Source organism: Dermacentor variabilis, chromosome 5, assembly GCF_050947875.1.
Source record: "Dermacentor variabilis isolate Ectoservices chromosome 5, ASM5094787v1, whole genome shotgun sequence".
Classification (NCBI taxonomy): Eukaryota; Metazoa; Arthropoda; class Arachnida; order Ixodida; family Ixodidae; genus Dermacentor; species Dermacentor variabilis.
In genome coordinates, this window is record NC_134572.1 from 162367708 (window position 1) to 162387088 (window position 19381).

General features: G+C 48.0%; 1 protein-coding gene across 1 annotated transcript in view; it reads left to right on the forward strand.

Annotated features, from left to right (window-relative positions):
* Positions 1–72: 72 nt before the first annotated feature.
* RpL4 (ribosomal protein L4) overlaps positions 73–19381 on the forward strand; it is a 28214-nt gene continuing 8905 nt past the window's right edge. The window contains exons 1-7 of the mRNA XM_075693706.1: positions 73–222; positions 802–1051; positions 4057–4355; positions 7004–7133; positions 14388–14544; positions 15761–15844; positions 15923–16082. Of these exons, the coding sequence (XP_075549821.1) occupies positions 220–222; positions 802–1051; positions 4057–4355; positions 7004–7133; positions 14388–14544; positions 15761–15844; positions 15923–16082 (1083 nt within the window). The 5' untranslated portion in view covers positions 73–219. The remainder of the gene's footprint in view (positions 223–801; positions 1052–4056; positions 4356–7003; positions 7134–14387; positions 14545–15760; positions 15845–15922; positions 16083–19381) is intronic.

The following is a 19381-nucleotide window of genomic DNA, read 5'->3' on the forward strand; positions in this document are numbered from 1 at the left end:
TACTGAGCAAAAGAAAAAATATGCTTCTTTTGAGATCTATTTTTCGTCGCGGCAGGAACAACCTCTTTCTGCTGGTTTATTTCCGGCAGTTTCCGGTATAAGAGGTTCCGGCTTTCCGGTCTGAAACGTGTGTGCATGTATCAATACGCCCTTTTTCGGCTCCGTCGTCGCCATATGCGCAGGCGATAGGTAGTCTCCGTGACATAATCGCGTTTAAAAATGGTAAGTGATTAATTTCTCCATGCAATCTTACGCTGCTAGCGCATTATATATTGTCGTTGAGATTACGCTGGTATGTTTAGCGCATTAATTTCTGACTGTGAGCGAAATGTTTCGCTAGATTGGCAGCCGGCAGCAGTAGGCCTAGTGCGTGAGTTTGTAGCGGTAGATAGCTTGAGAAGGAAAAGAAAGCGGTCTCCAGGTCCGCATGCTACGTGTTGCTTAATGTAGTCTGTTGAATCCATGCGGTGGTTTGACGTGCTTCACGTAATTCTTCAGTGTCTGATTGACGTAATGCCTGTCACATCGCTGTTCTACAGACTTGCGCCACGTGGTAGAGGAGTCTGTCTCGGGAGTTTTGACATGCTTGGTGTCGGTGGGGCATCTTTTGCCCGGTCTGCATCGTGCGGTTAGCGTCGCAGTAGTTTGCTACGTCGCTCCACGTCGTAGCGAGGAGTGACATGCGCCAGCGGCTTAGTGCCGCCCTAGTTTTGAGTGCAATCTGTCCAGCCCGTAATACCGATCGAGAAAGCGCAAGCGTGACAGCAGAGTCTTTGCAACTTTTGCGCGTTTCTTTTGCAGGCGTACACCTTAGCGCGACCTTTGGTCAACGTTTACAATGAGAAAAACGAGCTGTCCGGCGCCACCGTGGCGCTGCCAGCCGTCTTCAAGGCGCCCATCAGGCCCGACATCGTGAACTTCGTTCACATGAACATGGCGAAGAACAGCCGCCAGCCGTACGCCGTGTCGAAGGAAGCTGGGCACCAGACTTCCGCCGAGTCCTGGGGCACGGGCCGTGCTGTGGCGCGTATTCCCCGCGTTCGCGGAGGAGGTGAGTCCGCTTCAAGAGCAAGCCGCTTGCGTTGTCGTTGTGAGCGTTGCCGCTCGGAAGACCTGTGCGCAGAATGCCGCAATACTGCGGAGCCAGTTACGCACATCTTGTCAGAATATTACATCCGGGATGGCGGGTTTCATTGCCAGCCCTGACGACCGCAATTTGATGGGTGTGAAATGCAAAAAAAAAAAAAAAAACCTTGTGTGTGGGCGCACGCTCAACTACATAAGGTAATAGAAATTAATATGAAGCCCCAGCGTTGCTCTGGGACGCTAAACCCTGTGCATCAATCAAAGCAACATCCAAAAGTAGATGGAAGTAAAGCAAAGTCAATAATGAGAGGCGCGATGACGAACATGATATATTTTGAATGGGGGGGGGTGGTGCACACTGAAAGAATGAATGATATCAAATTATGTTAGGACAGTAAAGTTGCATAAAAGCAAATTGCGTGGTGGCACATGGCACTGCCTTGTTGTAAAAAGGAATGTATTCGTGTGGTAAGTCTCGTTTGCTTGACCAGTCTCACACCAGCACTGCTCCGAGCACTAATGCAGCATTTTATATAAAAGGCAGTGATAGGATTTCCATAAGCCAGCCATTCGTTGCCTTCCTTGAGTCCGAAAATGTGCCGATGAGAATGTAAGCGCCCTGCTGCTGCTCTTTTTCGTAACGCCTGTGTAGTGTGTGTGCAATAAAGTTTACAGTTGTCTGTCAGCTGCTAGTTAAGACGACCCTGTCGTAAATGTCTGGTTTGGTGCACTTCTAACTAAACCTGTTAACAATTTGCTCAGTAAGCATGGTGGGCTTTGTTCCAACCAGTACAAATCTCGGGAGTACAGTTTCAAATATGAACATATGTACTTTCTATCACTGTGTCAATGCACTTTCAATGGCCACTGGACTTGAACTCCCTTGCCAGGACCAAAAGCCAGAGTTACTGAGGGGTACCAATTGTGGTGTTGTGAGTGGCTGTGGCATGGCGCTGCCAAACTCAAGGGTGCGGGATTGGAACCCCGCTGCAGCAGCCACAAAGAACACCTGGTGGTCAAAATTCATCTGAAGTGCCACCACAACGGCATGCCTCCTAATTGTATTCTGGTTTTAACGCTTAAAACCCCAGAATTGGAGTTGCCGAGGTGTTTTCACTTGTTTCAGCTCTGTGACGGTTATTATGCGTGGATGGTTCTAAGTTTAGACATGACCTTAGCCAGAGATGAAGGCAATAACATCGAGAGCAGCATATTCAGTATTGTAGACCATTTGGCGTCATCGTGCGCAGTCAAACCTCCTTCATACGTAGTCGGCTGGGAACAACGTTTAGGTAAGCACTAAACAATGTACGAATTACGCCAGTGCCAGTTTAGAAGCTGCTACCGGCCGGAAAAGAACAATGTCACAATGCTCAAACATGCACACTCAGACAGGCTTTATTTGTAAGTAGGCAGCAAAAAATCGGCGATCTTAAAATGCCGCCATGGTGACCTTGCCGTACATCTTCGAACTCTAAGGCCACGAGCGAGATTGTCCGCAAGGCCCTGCTTCTCTGCAAAGGTTCACATGACACTCAAAGCACACGCAGCGTCATATAATGAAAGGTCGTCATCTACTTCCATATTGTCTTTGTCGTCATCACTTTAGCTTGAGGATGGGCAAGGTGCGACAGCAGCAACAATGTCGCTATCAGGTAACTCCACTGGTGTAGCAACTTCTCAATAACATAAACATGATGTGCCACAGCAAATACCGTGGAACATCACGACTGCAAGCACACTGGAATGAAGAAAAAAAATTCATGCAGAAACTTCTCTGGAAGCTGTCTAAGTATGCATAAGCATTGTGCCAGTTGCTCCTCTCCATGCAGCCTGATGTCATTATCAATGTTATTAAACTTGATCCGGCCAGTACAGACGAACGACAGCGCTGCGGTCACACAAACTGGTGCGGACGGCAGCACTCAGTGCGCTGACGACGTTCCGATCATTATAAGCCGTTATTGCTCATTAGCGCCTTATCCATCTGTGTTGAACCATTGTGAACTGTGATCAAACGTACACCAGCAGCGCCTGCATATATGGCATGGTTACGCGGACCGTATCTTGAAAACAATCTGCGATGCGGACAGAGTGCTGAGTGCTATTAACTCTGCACGGGCCAACATCTTGAAAGCGATCTGCGAAAGGGGCAGGGTGCGGCTTAGCCGAGAGCTTCTTGACAGTGTTTTCTGACCACCTCATTTGCATTGAAGCAACAGGCAGCATGAAGGTACAGTTGCTCGCTGCTGCCGCTGACTTTATCTCGAAAGCAGTGGTTTTACAAGACGGATGGACAGAGGGGAATTTTTCACGTTCGGTAAGCATAGAAATGCCTGTGCATTAAAGAAAGTATGTGCTCCGGCACGGTTGCTACTTGAATTGGATTGCATTCAATGAGGACAGCGAATTCACACCCTTACCGGGAGCTTCTTTGCGTAACCAAAAGCCATCTCGAAGGCCATGCTTTTGTGCACTGTGGTCGGCAACAGCTGTATGAGCAGGAAATGTGTCATGGTGGCGAAGTTTTGTTGTCAGTATCGCTGGCGGCCGTCATCCGTGTGTTGCAATTTGAGAATCAAATGTCTGCACACGAGATTTTGCCAATTTTGTGTCTGTGCACATAGAACAAGAAAGAAAACAGTACACACTAACCGTTTTGGTGGGCACCGAATGACTATGGCTTAAGCGGTCAGCCATTATATGGGGTTCAATGGGGCCTGGGGGGGGGGGGGGGAATCTTCGCAACTACGTTTAAACCGCAATTACACATTAAGCGGGTACATATTAACGAGGTTTGACTGTACAATGCATGTCCTGTTTTATCTATTTTCAGGTGCTCCTGGTCTACACTATGAAATCTATTAACTTTAATTTTGCGTATGTGGTATGTGTTAAAAGCACAATTTGTGGAATTTCTCGGGTCCACTCCCATTGAGTGTTTCATATTTCTGCCACGCACGCCTGCAGGTACCCACCGCTCAGGCCAGGGTGCCTTTGGCAACATGTGCCGTGGTGGCCGCATGTTTGCACCGACCAAGACGTACCGCCGCTGGCACCGTCACATCAATGTGGCACAGAAGCGCTACGCCATCTGCTCGGCGGTGGCCGCCTCTGGAGTGCCGGGGCTGGTGCTCTCCAAGGGTCACAAGATTGAGCAGATCCCTGAGGTGCCGTTGGTGGTGAGCGACAAGGTGCAGGACCTCACCAAGACCAAGGAGGCCGTGCTGTTCCTCAAGAAAGTCAAGGCATGGACCGACGTGGAGAAGGTTGGTCTCGTTTCACCGAGCACAGGCTTGGTGATTGTGTTAGGGACGTGTCTGTACAAATTTGAGGAGGGACGAAAACAGGTTTCTGAAAAGGCTAAATTGACAAGGTTCTTAGTTCTGGTAAAGCACTGGCAGTGTTCTTTATTATTCACTTGCCCTTGTTGTTGGTGTTTATTATTGTGCATACATCATATCAAAATGCGTCAGTTAGTGGTTCCACTGTTTCGTCTTGTGCGCTTCTTTTCTCTCTCTATTAATTTTGCATCGTGAACCAACTCGCCTGACAACACATCTTATTGGTCTCATCCGGACAGTGGGGAACTGTCAGGAATTCATTTTGCGCATTGTAGGAACTTTTTAAATCTCAACGCTAACACAAATAAAATTGAAAGAACAGGGCAAGATGCTTGCAACTAAATTTATTGCAGAAGCTTCACATACAGTAATCCCTTTTATAATGAAGTCAATGGGACGGCGAAAAAATTCGTTATGAGCGGTAATTCAATATAAGCGACCACTCAAGAAAAGCCAAAGCAGTCAAGCTTTAATTGTGCCATAACTGTAAGGAAGTCAAAATACCATGTATTCAGTGAAGCAAAACTTCAGGTGCAAAAAAAGGCAGTGAGCTTTGGCTGTTCTTACCGGGCAGTGGCATTTTATATAAGGGCGGTGTGGTGGTCATGAAAGACTGAGAGTATTGCGCTGGAAATCCCCGCAAATGCCGTGGCTCGAGTCTGATGTTGAATTCCAGTGGCAGAGTCGAAGCAGCCGACGGACTCCGCGAGCAAGCACTCGACTCTGGCGTAGAGCAACGCCTCCAAATCCGCGGGTGGAACACAACCTGCGCCGCCGGAGCAAGGCGGAAGCGGAAGTTCTATCGCTGAGTTACCCAGGATGCCTTATGTGTTGTCATTTCCTTCCGCTGTTTGCTCCCAGCACCGTCGCACCAGCCACTTGTCTCTTCAGCGCCGTTCACCTGTCGTTTCTTTAAAAGTGCGGAATGGATATCTCGCCAAGCGTGCAGCAGCTTTTGCTTCCTCTTGAGCCGTGACCAGGGGTGCCTCCCCGCAGACATACGTGGTAAAGGAAATACGTCACGCAGAGTTCCGGTCCACTCTGCCGATTTAGCGGAGCATCTTTTTCTGCTCCACTGAGTGACTCCCGCTCTGAATCCTCCGACTCTCTCATTAGAACGCCTTACTCCCGCTCTCACCCTGTCATTGGAACAAACTTGCTTCGAAACGAGCAGAAAAACTTGCTCCGACTCCGCAATTGGAAGGCAACATGAGGTTGTGTTTGTTGTGCTCAAAAAACGATTAGCGGCCCATTGTGGGTATGCAGCACGGTCGTGAAAACTGAACGGTTTTGCAGTAGGGGCTTTGCATGGTCACTGGACAGTTTTTTTCCCAAGGTGCGCACCCGTGAAGTTTTCAAAACGAGAATTTTTCACCACACTGTTGTTGACAACATTGTGCTAATTCTGTGGTTCAAGTGTTGGTGTTCGCACACCGTTGTGTCTGCGCCATTGACATATGTCTAGGAACAAAATTTAATGATCCTACCATGCATTTAGACCGTTTGTCTAAAGTCAGATGACTCGAATTGAGCATGACCGGCTCGAGGAAATCACCGGGGAAACACCAGCTTGTGTTGACTCGCCATGTTGACAGCCTGATTTGCCGCTGGTGATGCTCTGATTTTTCGTGTTTTCGGCAAGTTATCGGTGCATGGCTCAACCAAACGCACGCTCCAAACAATGATCGTGCCCTTGATTCATTGAATGATTCGCAAAAGTTTTTGACACATTTTTACAGGATATTATATATCGAATTCTGGCTATATTAAACTATTTCGCAATCACCGCATTGTTCGATGCATTGTTAGACAGACGGCAGTGGCTACTTCAAATGATCTGAACTATTGAATTAAGGAGATGCGAATTAACGAACTATTAGTGTGCAGCTGGCCTATAAATGCAGCTTTCAGGCAAGACCAAAAATCAAATATCTGCCAAGCTCACAAGTTGCACAATGTACTTTTGTGCTAGGTTGGTGCTCACTAATGAAATTAAGGTGTGTAGTTGTAAGAAGTTCCATCTGTTTTAGCAGTTATGCTCTTACAAAGTGAGAGAAAAAAATTAGGCTGCTTGAAGAGTTTTCATGTTTCTACAGTAACTAGCATAACTGGCATCCTTTAAATTAAGGCTACCAAGCTTTAGCAGCAAAAATAACCGTGTTGCTGCTTTGCTGAATAACTGAATAACTTTGCTGAATGAGCGCCTTCGAACAAAATTTCAGCGTAAATATAGGTTGTGATTGCAATCTTATTTGTCGTAGCTGTCCCTCAAAACCTTGAAATTATTTCATTGTTTTTAGCTTAGCATAGTTTTGTGTGTGTGTGTGTGTGTTGTGACCATGTCTGTGTGATCAGTAGTTACGCCAATCCACTCAGGTTGTGGCAATATTTTAGTCGCTGGTGGTAATGTGCTTGTAAAGCATTCTTTATTTGTGGGCAATGTAAGCAGCTTGTTCAAGGCGTTTTACTTTCCAGCTGTTAGTTGCATTATGTCTGAAATGTTTCTTGTGCAAGCTGCCGTGAAGCCAGTGGTCAAAATTTTATGCTTGTGTTGCACTCCTTGTTTGTGCCAGGTGTACAAGTCTCGTCGTCTGCGTGCTGGCAAGGGGAAGATGAGGAACCGCCGGCGCATTCAGCGGCTTGGTCCACTTGTCATCTATGAAGCTGACCACGGCTTGACTCGCGCTTTTAGGAACATTCCTGGTGAGTACTAATGACATTGGTTGTTTGGGAGGGGCTCAGGTGGCGACTCCAACAGCTATGCATAGAGGGCTTGGTAGTTCCGATTTCCGTAGGAATTCTAGAGTGCCTTGTATTCTTGCGCATAACACCTCCAAATACTAGGGGTGTGTGAGTACCGAACAGTAGATTTGAAATCAAATATCAAATTGAATTGAGAAGAAAACGCCAAGTATCGAATCAAATATTGGAAAATGTTTCACAAAATTTAATGCTTACAAATTTTTGGGCATGAAATTGTGGTTCTCCATGTGCTTGGAGTCTCCTAGCATTGCATAACAAGAACGCAGCAAGCTGTCAGTAACTTAAGGGGGGACGCGGGTTTTACATCGCAAAAATGGCAAAAAATTAGATTTTTTGAAAATAACATTTTCAGTTTCTGTAACCCTTTTTCTTTCTGATACCCAAATATCATCACTGTAAACCACTTAGAAGTGCTCAAAAAAATTAGTTTTATCAGCCAAGGTGGCGAAAAATCTCGCGGAAATCAAGAAAGAACAGGGTTTTTCACGCCACAATATCTCTGGAACGGCGCGACCGAGTGCCGCCATCTTGATCTCGTTGGAAAGCGCATTTCTCAGTCTTCAAATCTGCCACTTCAGCGATCTCCTCCATACAGAAACAAGCGCACAAAAAGCAAATGATTGAGGGTCGTGCCGGAGTCTGCGATTGGCTGCGCCCGCCACGTGACTCCAGCGCGGTTCGCCATTGGTCCGGCGCTGGCGTTGTCTGCTCGGCTCTTTGCACCTCGCGAGTTTGACGTCTCCTCTCGCCGTGATCTCGACGTGTCAAAACGGGCGCTACGCGGACATCGCAGTAGTGTGGCCGATCCGTACGCTTGTGGACGTGTTTCAGACTCTCGGCTAAGCATTCCGAGCATCGGCGACGCGGACTTCACGACCAAGATTCGCGCGCAGAATCCTCGGACATGCGGCTAAGCCTTTTAGCAGTCGGTGTTTCGAATTCGTGACACATTCGTATCGCGCACGCAAACCTCAGAAACGCGGCTTAACATTTCGCGCATAGGGAGTCTCCGACTCGGCGATCGTGCACATCGCGCGCGGACTTCTCAGACAGTCACCTAATCATTTTGTGCATCGGCGCCTCCGACTGCGCGCATAAGCACGAGTGTCGACTCCTCGAGCCCGTGGCTAGGAATTTGGCGCGTCGGCACCTCGGACTGCGCGAATGAGCGCGTCGAGTGTCGACTCCTCGAGCCCGCGACTAGGCATTTCGCGCGTCGGCACCTTGAAATGCGCGACTACCGTAAAAACCAGACTATAGGTCGATCCCCCAACTAACGAATTCTAAAAATGAAAAAAATCTTTTAGAGCGCAGCTCTTTGGCGTCCGTTCCTGGGTTTCGCGTCGTCGTCGGCCTCGTAACCAGCTCCGCCCCCCTTTCATCCCCCCAGCGCTAGCAGCGACCGACTGATACCGCTGGATGCCGCTGACGCCGCTAGAGAGTCAAGATAACGTGACTGCATAGAACACCGTCGCCGCCATGCAGAAAGAGGAGGAAAGGGTCCCCCCCCCCTGTTCTTGTGTGGCGGATAGGGTGCTCTTCAGTTGCCGACGCGCCGGTTATTCGTTGTCCCTGAAACCAACTCCGCAGCTGGGGTTGACTCACTATCGGCGTCAGCGGCATCAGTCAGTCGCTGCTATCTCTTCCCTCCTCCCTTTATCGTGTTGTCCGCTTGCTGCGCGCGCTTCTGCCCCCATCGTTTGCCGCTGGGTGTACACGCCGCCCCCCTCCCCCCTCTTCCTGCGAGTCTCCGGTTGTCAAAGCGCCGGCTCGAACTTAATTCCTTTCTTCGCTCCTCCTCCAATGCAACCCCTGTGCGGTGGCAATCAGAGAGCCAGATCGGTGGCGGCGGATCTGTATATGTGCACCGCCCGAGCCGAAATTGCCGCTGCCGTTCGCCACTGCGAAATTATCTGCCAGTTCTTTCTGAGCCATGAGCGAGACGAACGATGGAAGTCCTCCGTCTGCTGCTGCTGCTGCTGCTGCTGCTAAACGAGCTGCCAGAGCAGAGGCCCAGCGCCGTCGCCGTCAGAATCCAGAGGTGCGTGCCGCCGAAGCAGAAGCTTACCGTCGCCGCCGTCGAGATGATCCAGGAGTACGGGAAATATAAAAAAAAAATTCTGTGATAGCGCATACATGTGTTGCTCGATTTCTTTGCCTCAATCTATCGAAAAGGTGAAACAGCTTATTTGCTGCGCTCAAATTTCGCATTAGGAAGTAACGTAATCGTCGGTAATTTTTTTCAATGGCAAAAATACTGAGACATGACACCCTTACCTTGAAACAAATGCGACTCAGCGGGTTGCACAATGGTGACAGTATTTATTTAATGCTGCTCGCATGTGCACCTGGCAAAGTTTTTAATGGTATCGCGCGACCATCGACCCGCGTGCTTGTCAGCACCTTATTATCGGTGCTGAGCGGCAAAACAAACGAGATATGCGCATGTGTACACATGCCCTTACTTTCGCTATTTCGCCGCTCCGTGCCGTGATGATAAGGTGCTGACAAGCACGCGGGTCGATGGTTGCGCGATACTGTTAAAAATTGGCCGGGTGTACAGTACACAGAAGTGCATGAAGTGCGCAAGCACTACTCTGAATTGGAGCAACGCCTTTGATCAGAGTCATCCGAACTAGAGCCGGACGACGAGTGCTTCTCGCTGCCCAGTCCATAGGCGTGCGCGATCTCTACCGCTTTCAAACAGATGCGTTCGGCAGTCATAGGCAGCGATCTTGCACGCAGCTCCGCAACCTTGCCTTCCAGTTCTGCGGTCCGCTGCGATCGGCCCACAAAACGACGTTTTCTTTTGGTTGCTGCAAGTTGTAATACGTTGCTTTTGCCTCCGCCGCTACCGAATGCTCTTTTCGGATACTCCAAGTTCTCACTGTGCCGCCAGGTTGCCGTGTGCTTCTGCATACTCAATCGCCTTTCTCTTGAAGGCGACGGTGAATTGACGTCGGCTTCCGCTCGTTTTGAAACCATATTGTGAAAATGCAGCCTTTAACCAGTATACCGTATTTACACGATTGTAGGTCGACCCATTTTTTCATTTTTGACAATCCAAAGTTGGGGGGTCGACTTCGAATCGAAACCGAACCGTGAACCGCTAGTAACGGCAAGAAAATAGAGAAATCGGGGACGCTACGGCGTGGTTACAACTTTGTACCTACGTTTCCATGGTTACGGTAGAAGCGTAGCACAATAATTTACCTTATTGCATGCATTTTGATGTCAATACAGGCGATGCCCACTTTGAAAGTTCGCGCTCCCAATCTGTGCCCATTAGCCACCGTACCTAGAGCGACAAACCTCCCGCCATCGAGTTCGGAAATATATTGAACAATGTGATAAGATCTTGGCTACGTTAGCACCGTGAATTGAATCAAGGAATTCGCTAATACCCATTTTATTATTAGAGACCAACAGAACACTCATTGAATGTGAGTAACGTACTCGCGAGGTAAAGGAAATCGCGTGCGGCCGCTTTCGTCAGTCGCATGTAGCTTGTTTTGGTATCTCGCAGTGCGGCAGTGGCCGCTTCCGGTTGATTGGATGGTCGTCATCTCGCAGTGAATGTGTTCTTGCGAATAAAGTTTCACGCTCAACCCGCGTAGGGTTATTTCACGAGCTTGTACAGAAGGTTCTTTTTCTTCTTTAAAGAAACATTTACTGCGCGCACCGCGAGCGCAAGGCTCTTGTGGGAGCATCGATCATTGATGGAAAAGTCGCCATTTGGGGGGTATTGGTAGTTGGCGGAAGAGCTTCTCTTTGAGATAAGATTTTTTCGACGGCCACGTGATTGTCAGTGCTTATGTTGTGTCGAATCGTCGTGCCTGTCATGAGTGCCTCAAAGAACTGTCGGCGCTCGTTCACAGCTGCTTTCAAACGGGCTGCTGTCCTCCATGCCGAGGAAACTAACAACTGCGCTGCAGGACGCAAGCTTGGAGTGAGTGAACGTGTGGTGCGGCAATGGCGGCTTCAGCGCGAGGGAATTTTTTCATGCGACTCCAAGCGCCGTGGTTTTCGCGGGCCTAAGTCCGGACGCTTTCCGGAGCTGGAAACGAAGCTTGCGGCGTACGTGACGGATCTATGCGATCGATCACTGCTGGTCACGTGCGAAATGATCACTCAACAAGCCCGTGTCTTCGCTTCGGAAGCAGGAATACTGAGGACTGAATTTAAAGCCAGCAGGGCCTGGGCCTCTAAATTTATGAAGCGGGCTGGCTTCTCCCTTCGTAGACGCACCAGCGTGTGCCAGAAGTTGCCGGCCGCATACGAGGATAAGGTCCTCGCCTTACATAGGCACTTCCAAAACTTCGAGACTCCCGACGGTATTTGCTCGGCCAGATCGGCAATGCCGACCAGACTCCTGTATACTTCGATATGACCAGTAACACAACCGTGAGCGCTAAGCGAGCACACGATGTAAACCTGCTGACAACGGGCAACGAAAAGCTGCGTTTTACGGTCATGTTGTCATGCTTGGCGGATGGCACCAAGCTTCGCCCGTACATCGTGTTTAAGGGGGGACGCGGGTTTTAAATCGCGAAAAATGGCAAAAAAAACGATTTTTTGAAAATCACATTTTCAGTTTCTATGACCCCTTTTCTATCTGATACCCAAGTATCATCACTGTAAACCACTTGAAATGCTCTAAAAAATTTGTTTTATCAGCCAAGGTGGCGAAAAATCTCGCGGAAATCAAGAAAGAACAGCGTTTTTCACGCCACGATATCTCCGGAACGGCGCGACCGAGCGCCGCCATCTTGGTCTCGTTGGAAAGCGCATTTCTCCGTCTTCAAATTCGCCGCTTCAGCGATCTCCTCCATACAGAAACAAGCGCACAAAAAGCAAATGATTGTAGGTCGTGCCGGAGTCTGCGATTGGTCTAGCGCGGTTCGCCATTGGTCCGGCGCTCGCGTCGTCTGCTCGGCTCTTTGCACCTCGCGAGTTTGATGTCTCCACTCGCCGTAATCTCGACGTGTCAAAACGGGCGCTACGCGGACATCGCAGTAGCGTGGCCGATCCTTGCACTTGTGGACGTTTCAGACTCGCGGCTAAGCATTCCGAGCATCGGCGACGCGGACTTCGCAACCAACATTCACGCGCGGAATCCGCGGACATGCGGCTAAGCCTTTCAGCACTCGGTGTTTCGAATTCGTGACAAATACGTATCGCGCACGCAATCCTCGGAAACGCGGCTAAACATTTCGCGCATAGGGAGTCTCCGACTCGGCGATCACGCACATCGCGCGCTGACTTCTCGGAGCGTCACCTAATCATTTTGTGCATCGGCGCCTCCGACTGCGCGAATAAGCGCATCGAGTGTCGACTCCTCGAGCCCGCGACTAGGCATTTCGCGCGTCGGCACCTCGGACTGCCCGAATAAGCGCGTCGAGGGTCGACTCCTCGAGCCCGCGACTAGGCATTTCGCGCGTCGGCACGTTGAACTGCGCGACTAAGCACATCGCGCGTCGGCTCCTTGTATCTGCGGCTGTGCATTTCGCACATCGGCACTTCGGACTCGCAGCCAAGCACATTGCGCGTTCACTCTATTATCAGATTGTCACGATAGCTCGTAACAATATCTATCATACCACCCCTTCATAAAGAGAACCTCATCATGAGCTCTGTTCACTAGGCCCCTTGGGCTGGCACACACCTGGTTGCAGAAGTCATCGAGGCATCATACAAAAGTAAAATTCTGGAAAGCACCTAGCAGCTGCATATCTATCACTGGCTCTCTGATCCTAAGTTCCTCAGCCACTGTCAGCTGAAGATGACTTGGAAGGCTACTTACACTCAGAGCCTTCATTCAGTAACATGGTCAATTATACCAAATGAAAAAATGCCTCACTGATTTTAATGGAGACTGCTATCAATCAGACAGCCTGCATGTACAACACTGGAACTATATTCATGCCCACACAGAGTTCTACACTTCGGTTTGAAACCCAGGCACCATGCTCTTTGTAGAGCATGGTGCCTAATAAAGTTTCTTGTGCTAGTTCAGTGGCCAGTGTACTATTATTTTGAGAGTGTGCAGTCACACATTTAGTATGGCCATTCTTACAAAACATAGAGCTTCAAAAGGGTGCCATTTGTATTGCTGTAGATTCACTTCAGCAAAAGCTACATTTGTTTGAAACTTCAAATGCGTTTATTACAGTTCAATGTTTTTGCACACTGTACTCCGCCTTACGGGTGTTTTTTCTGGGTTGTCTTTGGCCAAAAATGACAAGGGTGGTATCATTTTATTCGTATTGAAATGATCTGGGGGGTGATGCTATTTTTATTACTCTTGCACCGTCATGAAAATTACATTCAGGTATAGTACTCGCTGCTAATTAGAAAAAAAAATGTTCATAATAAATGTAAGATTGTTTTCTTGTCCGCAAAATGCTTCCAAATGAATAAAAATAGCATCACCCCCTACAGTAGGTCTTTAGCAATGGTGTCATGCATTTAGTTTTTGATTTAGCAAGACGGAATCATCAAAAAACCCCGTAACGAGTTTGAAATTAATTTGACTTCAGACCTCAATATTTTTTGAACTGCTACAGCTATCAAAAATCTAATTACAGATCTGAAATAAGCATGATAAATTACCCCAGGCAGTGGAGTTTATTAAAGATTCACCCAAAAATAAGAAAAACATTTTTAGGACCCACTTCCCCCCTTAAATATAGTCGAACTTTATAACAAACTTGATAGTTACATGAAAAGTGGTTGTTTATCAGTATTTCGTTATATGTAGACTCGGCCTTGAAAATGCTCAGAGTAACCGCACTCAAGCTGGAATCAGCAGTTACAATTTGGCAGCACTTTGTTTCAAAAATCAGATTTGCAGTGTCATTTATGCTCCTGATTCGTTCCCGCACCTACCGTATTTACACGACTGTAAGTAGACTTTTTTTTTTTTCTTTAATGTGAAAATCTGAAGTGGGGGGGTCGACTTACAATCGAAACCAAAACATGGCACAAAATTCAGGGGCGCGATCATTGTGCGAGTAACTACGGTAGTTCTTGTGTTCAAAGATATTCTGGTTATCAGTGGTACATTAACAGTTGAAACGTACCCATTCCAAACATGTTGCTTTCCTTTTAGGCAGCTTCTTTATTCTCTATGCCAAGAGTCTACCATTGAGTGGTGCAGCATTGCTCACCCGTTTTGTGTGCGTTAATTCACAGGTGTGGACACTCTACGGGTTGACCAGCTGAACCTGTTGAAGATGGCGCCTGGTGGCCATGTGGGTCGTTTCGTCATTTGGACCGAGAGTGCTTTCCGGCGACTTGACAAGATCTATGGCACATGGAAGAAGCCCTCATCCGAGAAGAAGAACTTCAAGTAAGCTCACTAAGGAATAGCCGCATGGCTCTCCACTGCTGCTAGCTTTTGTCGAAGGGGCAGTATTCTCAAGCAATCACTTACGGAAATACCGTATTTACCCGCATATTGATCGCACCGCCGAACTTGTCGCAGCGATATGTCGTGTGCCAAGTCTAGCTAATGATGATTGTGCCTACCATCTGTCGAATGCTACGCGAACGACTTTTGAAGACATACCAAGCGGTCTCTCGACGAACCTCTCTGCGCGCAAGAGAGGTTCGTCAGCAATTCAAATCTACGACAACCAATAGGAGCATGCCCTGTGCACCACTAGACTGCGGCGCCCAATCGCAATGCAGCATTTGCCTCTTCTTTTTCGCTTGCGTTTGCTGGTTTATTTTTCGATGGAGAAATGCGTCGCTCCAGCACTTTAGCTCTGATCACTCCTCCTTACGATGATACCAAGATGGTAGCACTGCGTTAACGGATAGCCGGGCGATCCACGGTGCAATGGGGCCTTCAGAAACCAGACTTTTTTGCGCAATTTTTTATGATAGCACTCGATGAAAGTGCTGTTTTCTTGATTTCTACCGCGTATTTTGTTGTATTTCACCACGAGGCAAATAATGGTCCGTGCCTTCTGAAAAAAAGGAAAATCGAAAATTTTGACAATTTGACCACTTCAATTGCTGTTCCCCCCCCCTTAAACGAGTCAACACAATCAGAAGCCGGATAGAGGAACGTGGTGGGGAAGAGAACTGACCTCCCCGCTATTGTAGTTTTTGTGGCACTTGAATATTGTTACAAGTGGGTTCGGCTGTATTGGGTCATGAGGTTTATCTACTCTGAACCAAAGTAAAAATTAGGTGCACATTTTGGGGTCTCGTAAATGCCATAAATAGCAAGTTAAACACAGCGTGGAGAGGCAAGGACATTGCCTTGTTTGCAAGGCGCTTGCCAGGTTGCCCACAATACAATGTAGCTATTCTTTACCAGCCAGCCTCGAAAAATGCCACGGTGAAATTGGCATGCATATAGGGGTAGCTGTTGCTTGTATCAAATCTGGTTTGCTGTTGTATTGCGCAACACTGTTGGACACCTATCTAATTTAGTCTGTCAATTTTGAAGTTGCTGTTCTGCTTTCATTCTACATTGAATGATTACTATGAGTTGTTCTGCGAGCATCATTGCTGCACAGAACTGTGCTCTCAAGTTATGATTTTCTCTCTTGCAGTCTGCCCAAGCCCCAGATGACGAACTCTGATATTAACCGCATACTCAAGAGTGAGGAAATCCGTCACCTTCTTAGGGCACCACAGTAAGTCGTCCTTTCTTGTTCGCTTTTTGTCTTTTGCGTGACAGTTGGTGCCCTAACAAGTTTGTGTCGTCTGCGTAGGAAACGCGTCGTCCGTCGCACCCAGAAGAAGAACCCGCTGAAGAACACCAATGCAATGTTGAGGCTCAATCCGTATGCGGCAGTGACTCGACGGGCTGCAATCCTCTTGAACCAGAAGCGCAAGATGAAGAGGCAGTTGCTGATTGCTGAAAAGAAGGGAGTAAGTCATTCTCTTGCTTTCTCCCCCATTTCATCTTGGTTGATATTTCACTGTCATGACAAGGTTGAAAGCTCGAACGAAAACACTTGTGTTCTGGTTATAGGGTAGATTTGGTGCACCTTAGAGCAAGTTATTGTGTTGTTGGGAAGGATATTTTTCAGAGCTGTGTAGCTAATAATGTTTGACAAGAAAGAACTAATATCAGGATTCGAAATACACTAAAACCTAGTTAGTTCGGATTTCACAGGACTGAAAGAAATGTCCGAGTTAAATTGAGTGTTGCATTATCGAGGAACTTATGAGAACAGTAAAGAGATGTTTACTGCACCAGCACACTTTTATTCGCTGAATGAATCAACTTATCCAGTTACTATTTTACACAGAAGCAGTGCAGGAGCTGCGATTCTTGTCATCTCATGATTATCGTATTTACACGATTGTAAGTCGACCACTTTTTTAAAATTTGAAAATCTGAAGTGGGGGTGGTCGACTTGCAATCGAAACCAAAACATGGCACCGCCAAAAAAGCGAGACCAACGGGAACTACAACGTAGTTAAATTTTATGTTTGCTCTATAGCCCTACTTGTAGCTTTTCGCTGTCCCGCGTGTTTGTTCGCTTTTTGGAAAGGTTTTCCAAAATTTTTGAGTTTTACAGTGCACGCAACACTTATGGGGGGTGTCGATAGTTGATGGAAGCGCCGCTGTTCCCATTTGCGGCGGCGCTGACGAGGAGTATCGTTAGTTCATAGAAGAGTAGACACCACTCGTGGGTTTCTCTTTTCCTGTTGCGCTTAACTTTCTGTTTGACGAAAGGCATTGGTTTGACGCGTCCTACTTGACTGCCGGCTATGTGTTACTTCTATGCTTCCTCAGTCATCATGAGTGCTCCAGGCCCACTAATCCTTCGGCATTCGTTCACAGCAGCGTTCAAGAGGGCTGCCATCCTTTGCGCTGAAGAAACAAATCAATGCGCAGCGGGCCGCGAGTTCGGTGTTTCTGAACGGGTGGTGCAAGAGTGGCAATTGCAGCGAAACGAAATTTTCACCTATGACGGCAAGTGAAAAATTTCCCACATGCCGAAGTCTGGACGCTTTCCAGAGCTGAAGGCTAAGCTTGCGGCATACGTCGCTAAAATGAGTGATCGGTCCATGCCAGTGAAGTGCGAAATGGTCATGAAACAAGCCCGGACCTTCGCCTTTTAAGGACCTGCTCCGCCGTGAGTACGAGGGGCTGGCGTCAGAAGACCGTGAACTTACACTCACCGGACCTGTCAACGGAGCCTCCCTGACGGCTGCGTGTGGTTGGGTGCATTCGGCGTGGGCTGCTGTTCCACAACATGTCGTGGTGTGGTCGTTTGCCAAATGTGCAATTTCGCTGGACGAAGGCGCGTTGTGGGACCGTAGCAGTGATGACGGTGGCAGCACTAGTGAAGACAAGTGGTCCAGTGACCATGTCAGCTACTAATAAATTTTCGTACTCGAATGTGCCCTCGGGTATGTTTCTTTTTATTTTATTTTTTTTCCTTCTGTCGCGCGATACTTGAGGGGGGGACTTACGATCGTGTAAATACGGTAACACATGCAGCAGGGAAGAGCACAACCTCCTTCGCAATGTGACCACAACACAAGACTTCATATGAGACATGCTTTCCATGACAGCGTGCACATCCTGATAATTTTTTTTCCTGCCACTGATCTAATTGACAACAGCATCACAATGTAGCCAACTAGTTTGATGTCATCTATCTTATACATTCCAACCTTCCCGATTCGCCTGGGAGACTCCCAATTTTTTACTGAACTTTCCGATTATACGATCACTGTCTATCTCCCGAAAAGTGGTCTCTGTTTGCACAATAATGGGTTTGCAAAACCGGCACTGCGAAATCTAAAGCCACATCGTAATCATCAGCATCACCACACTAGCACCATCGGTATCATTGACTAAGCAGCCGACTACAGTGCCTAGTAAGCCAGCCAAAGCCAGAGCCAATGTAACTCTTGCATTTCATGCAGGCCTTCTTCCATGGTGCATCTTGTTGCTGCTGCTTGCGTGTATGATTACTGTTGGCTAGGCCGTGTGTATGCGGTGCACCGTGTAAAGTTACAATTCTCGTGTGCTTGATGCCATGGCGCTATCAAAGCCCAAGAAAAGGTATTTGCAGAAGTTTTTGCTATCTTATACTTCTGAATTTCCATGCTTTTTGACATCAAGAAAAGGAGAACCTTATGCATTTTGTACAACGTGTGGATGCGACGACAGCGCATGGTGGCAAAGGCGAGATGAAACCGCACAATTCGACGGCGCACCGCTGAGCAGCAAGACAACACAGTGAACTTTCGCCGGAACAACAGCGACGACAGTGTCATATGTGTGGAGTGCCTGTTTACAGGATTCCTCGACGAACGCAACCTACCCCTTAGTGTCAGCAACCACGTCGGGCCTCTTTTACGGAAAATGTTTCCGAAATGCGACGAGGCGAAGCGTTATTGATATAGACTGAACTCTGAAATGCAACTTGGAAGAATGTGGAGGTGACCAACCTGAAATTTATTTCACAGGCATCGCTCTCGAGTCTTCGTTTTTTTTATTCAGAGTTTCCCTCAGCTGCTGCCCCGAAATTCCAATGAATCTGCTGAAGACTCTTTAGATGCTCTCGAAGCTAAATTTGCCACGCTGCAGGCGTACAGTCTTCGAGAGCACATTCTGATTGAAGAAAGGTGGGACGTGCAGTGGTTTATGGTTGGAAAATGAAAAACACTGATGGAAAACGTGTTTCACCAAGTTGCTAAGGTGATGCTCGATTTACTCGTTATACCGCATAGCAAGGCAGAGTCTGGGAGGATTTTAGCACGGCGCGAAAAACTAGGACTGAATTCCACTCATCAATGTGCAACACAACCTCATTAGCCTCTCATTAGCCCTTGCGGCTCCAGGCACACTGAATGTTTCGGATTTTTGACTGGCGGCACCCGATAGCACATTTCAGCCTCTGAAAGCGTAGACGCAGTCGGCATTCACTGCGGAAGATCAGAAGTTCGATGCTCGTACAAGTCGCATCTAGCACTCTCGCGCACCAAACGTCTGCACAGTCTTGAGCTTCGTTGCCGGCATCACATGCAGCAAAGAACTAGCGGGGAAAAAAAAGCTGAGAAAATAATCTAAAAGGTAGCGCAAGGCAATGAGCAGCTCGCAAGCAGCAGTCTGTTGAGGTGGACGGAGCAAAGGGCAACAACGACGCGAGCGCGGCGTGCGCACAGCAGCCAATGGCAGGCGCGCTTTAGCCCACGAGATTTGA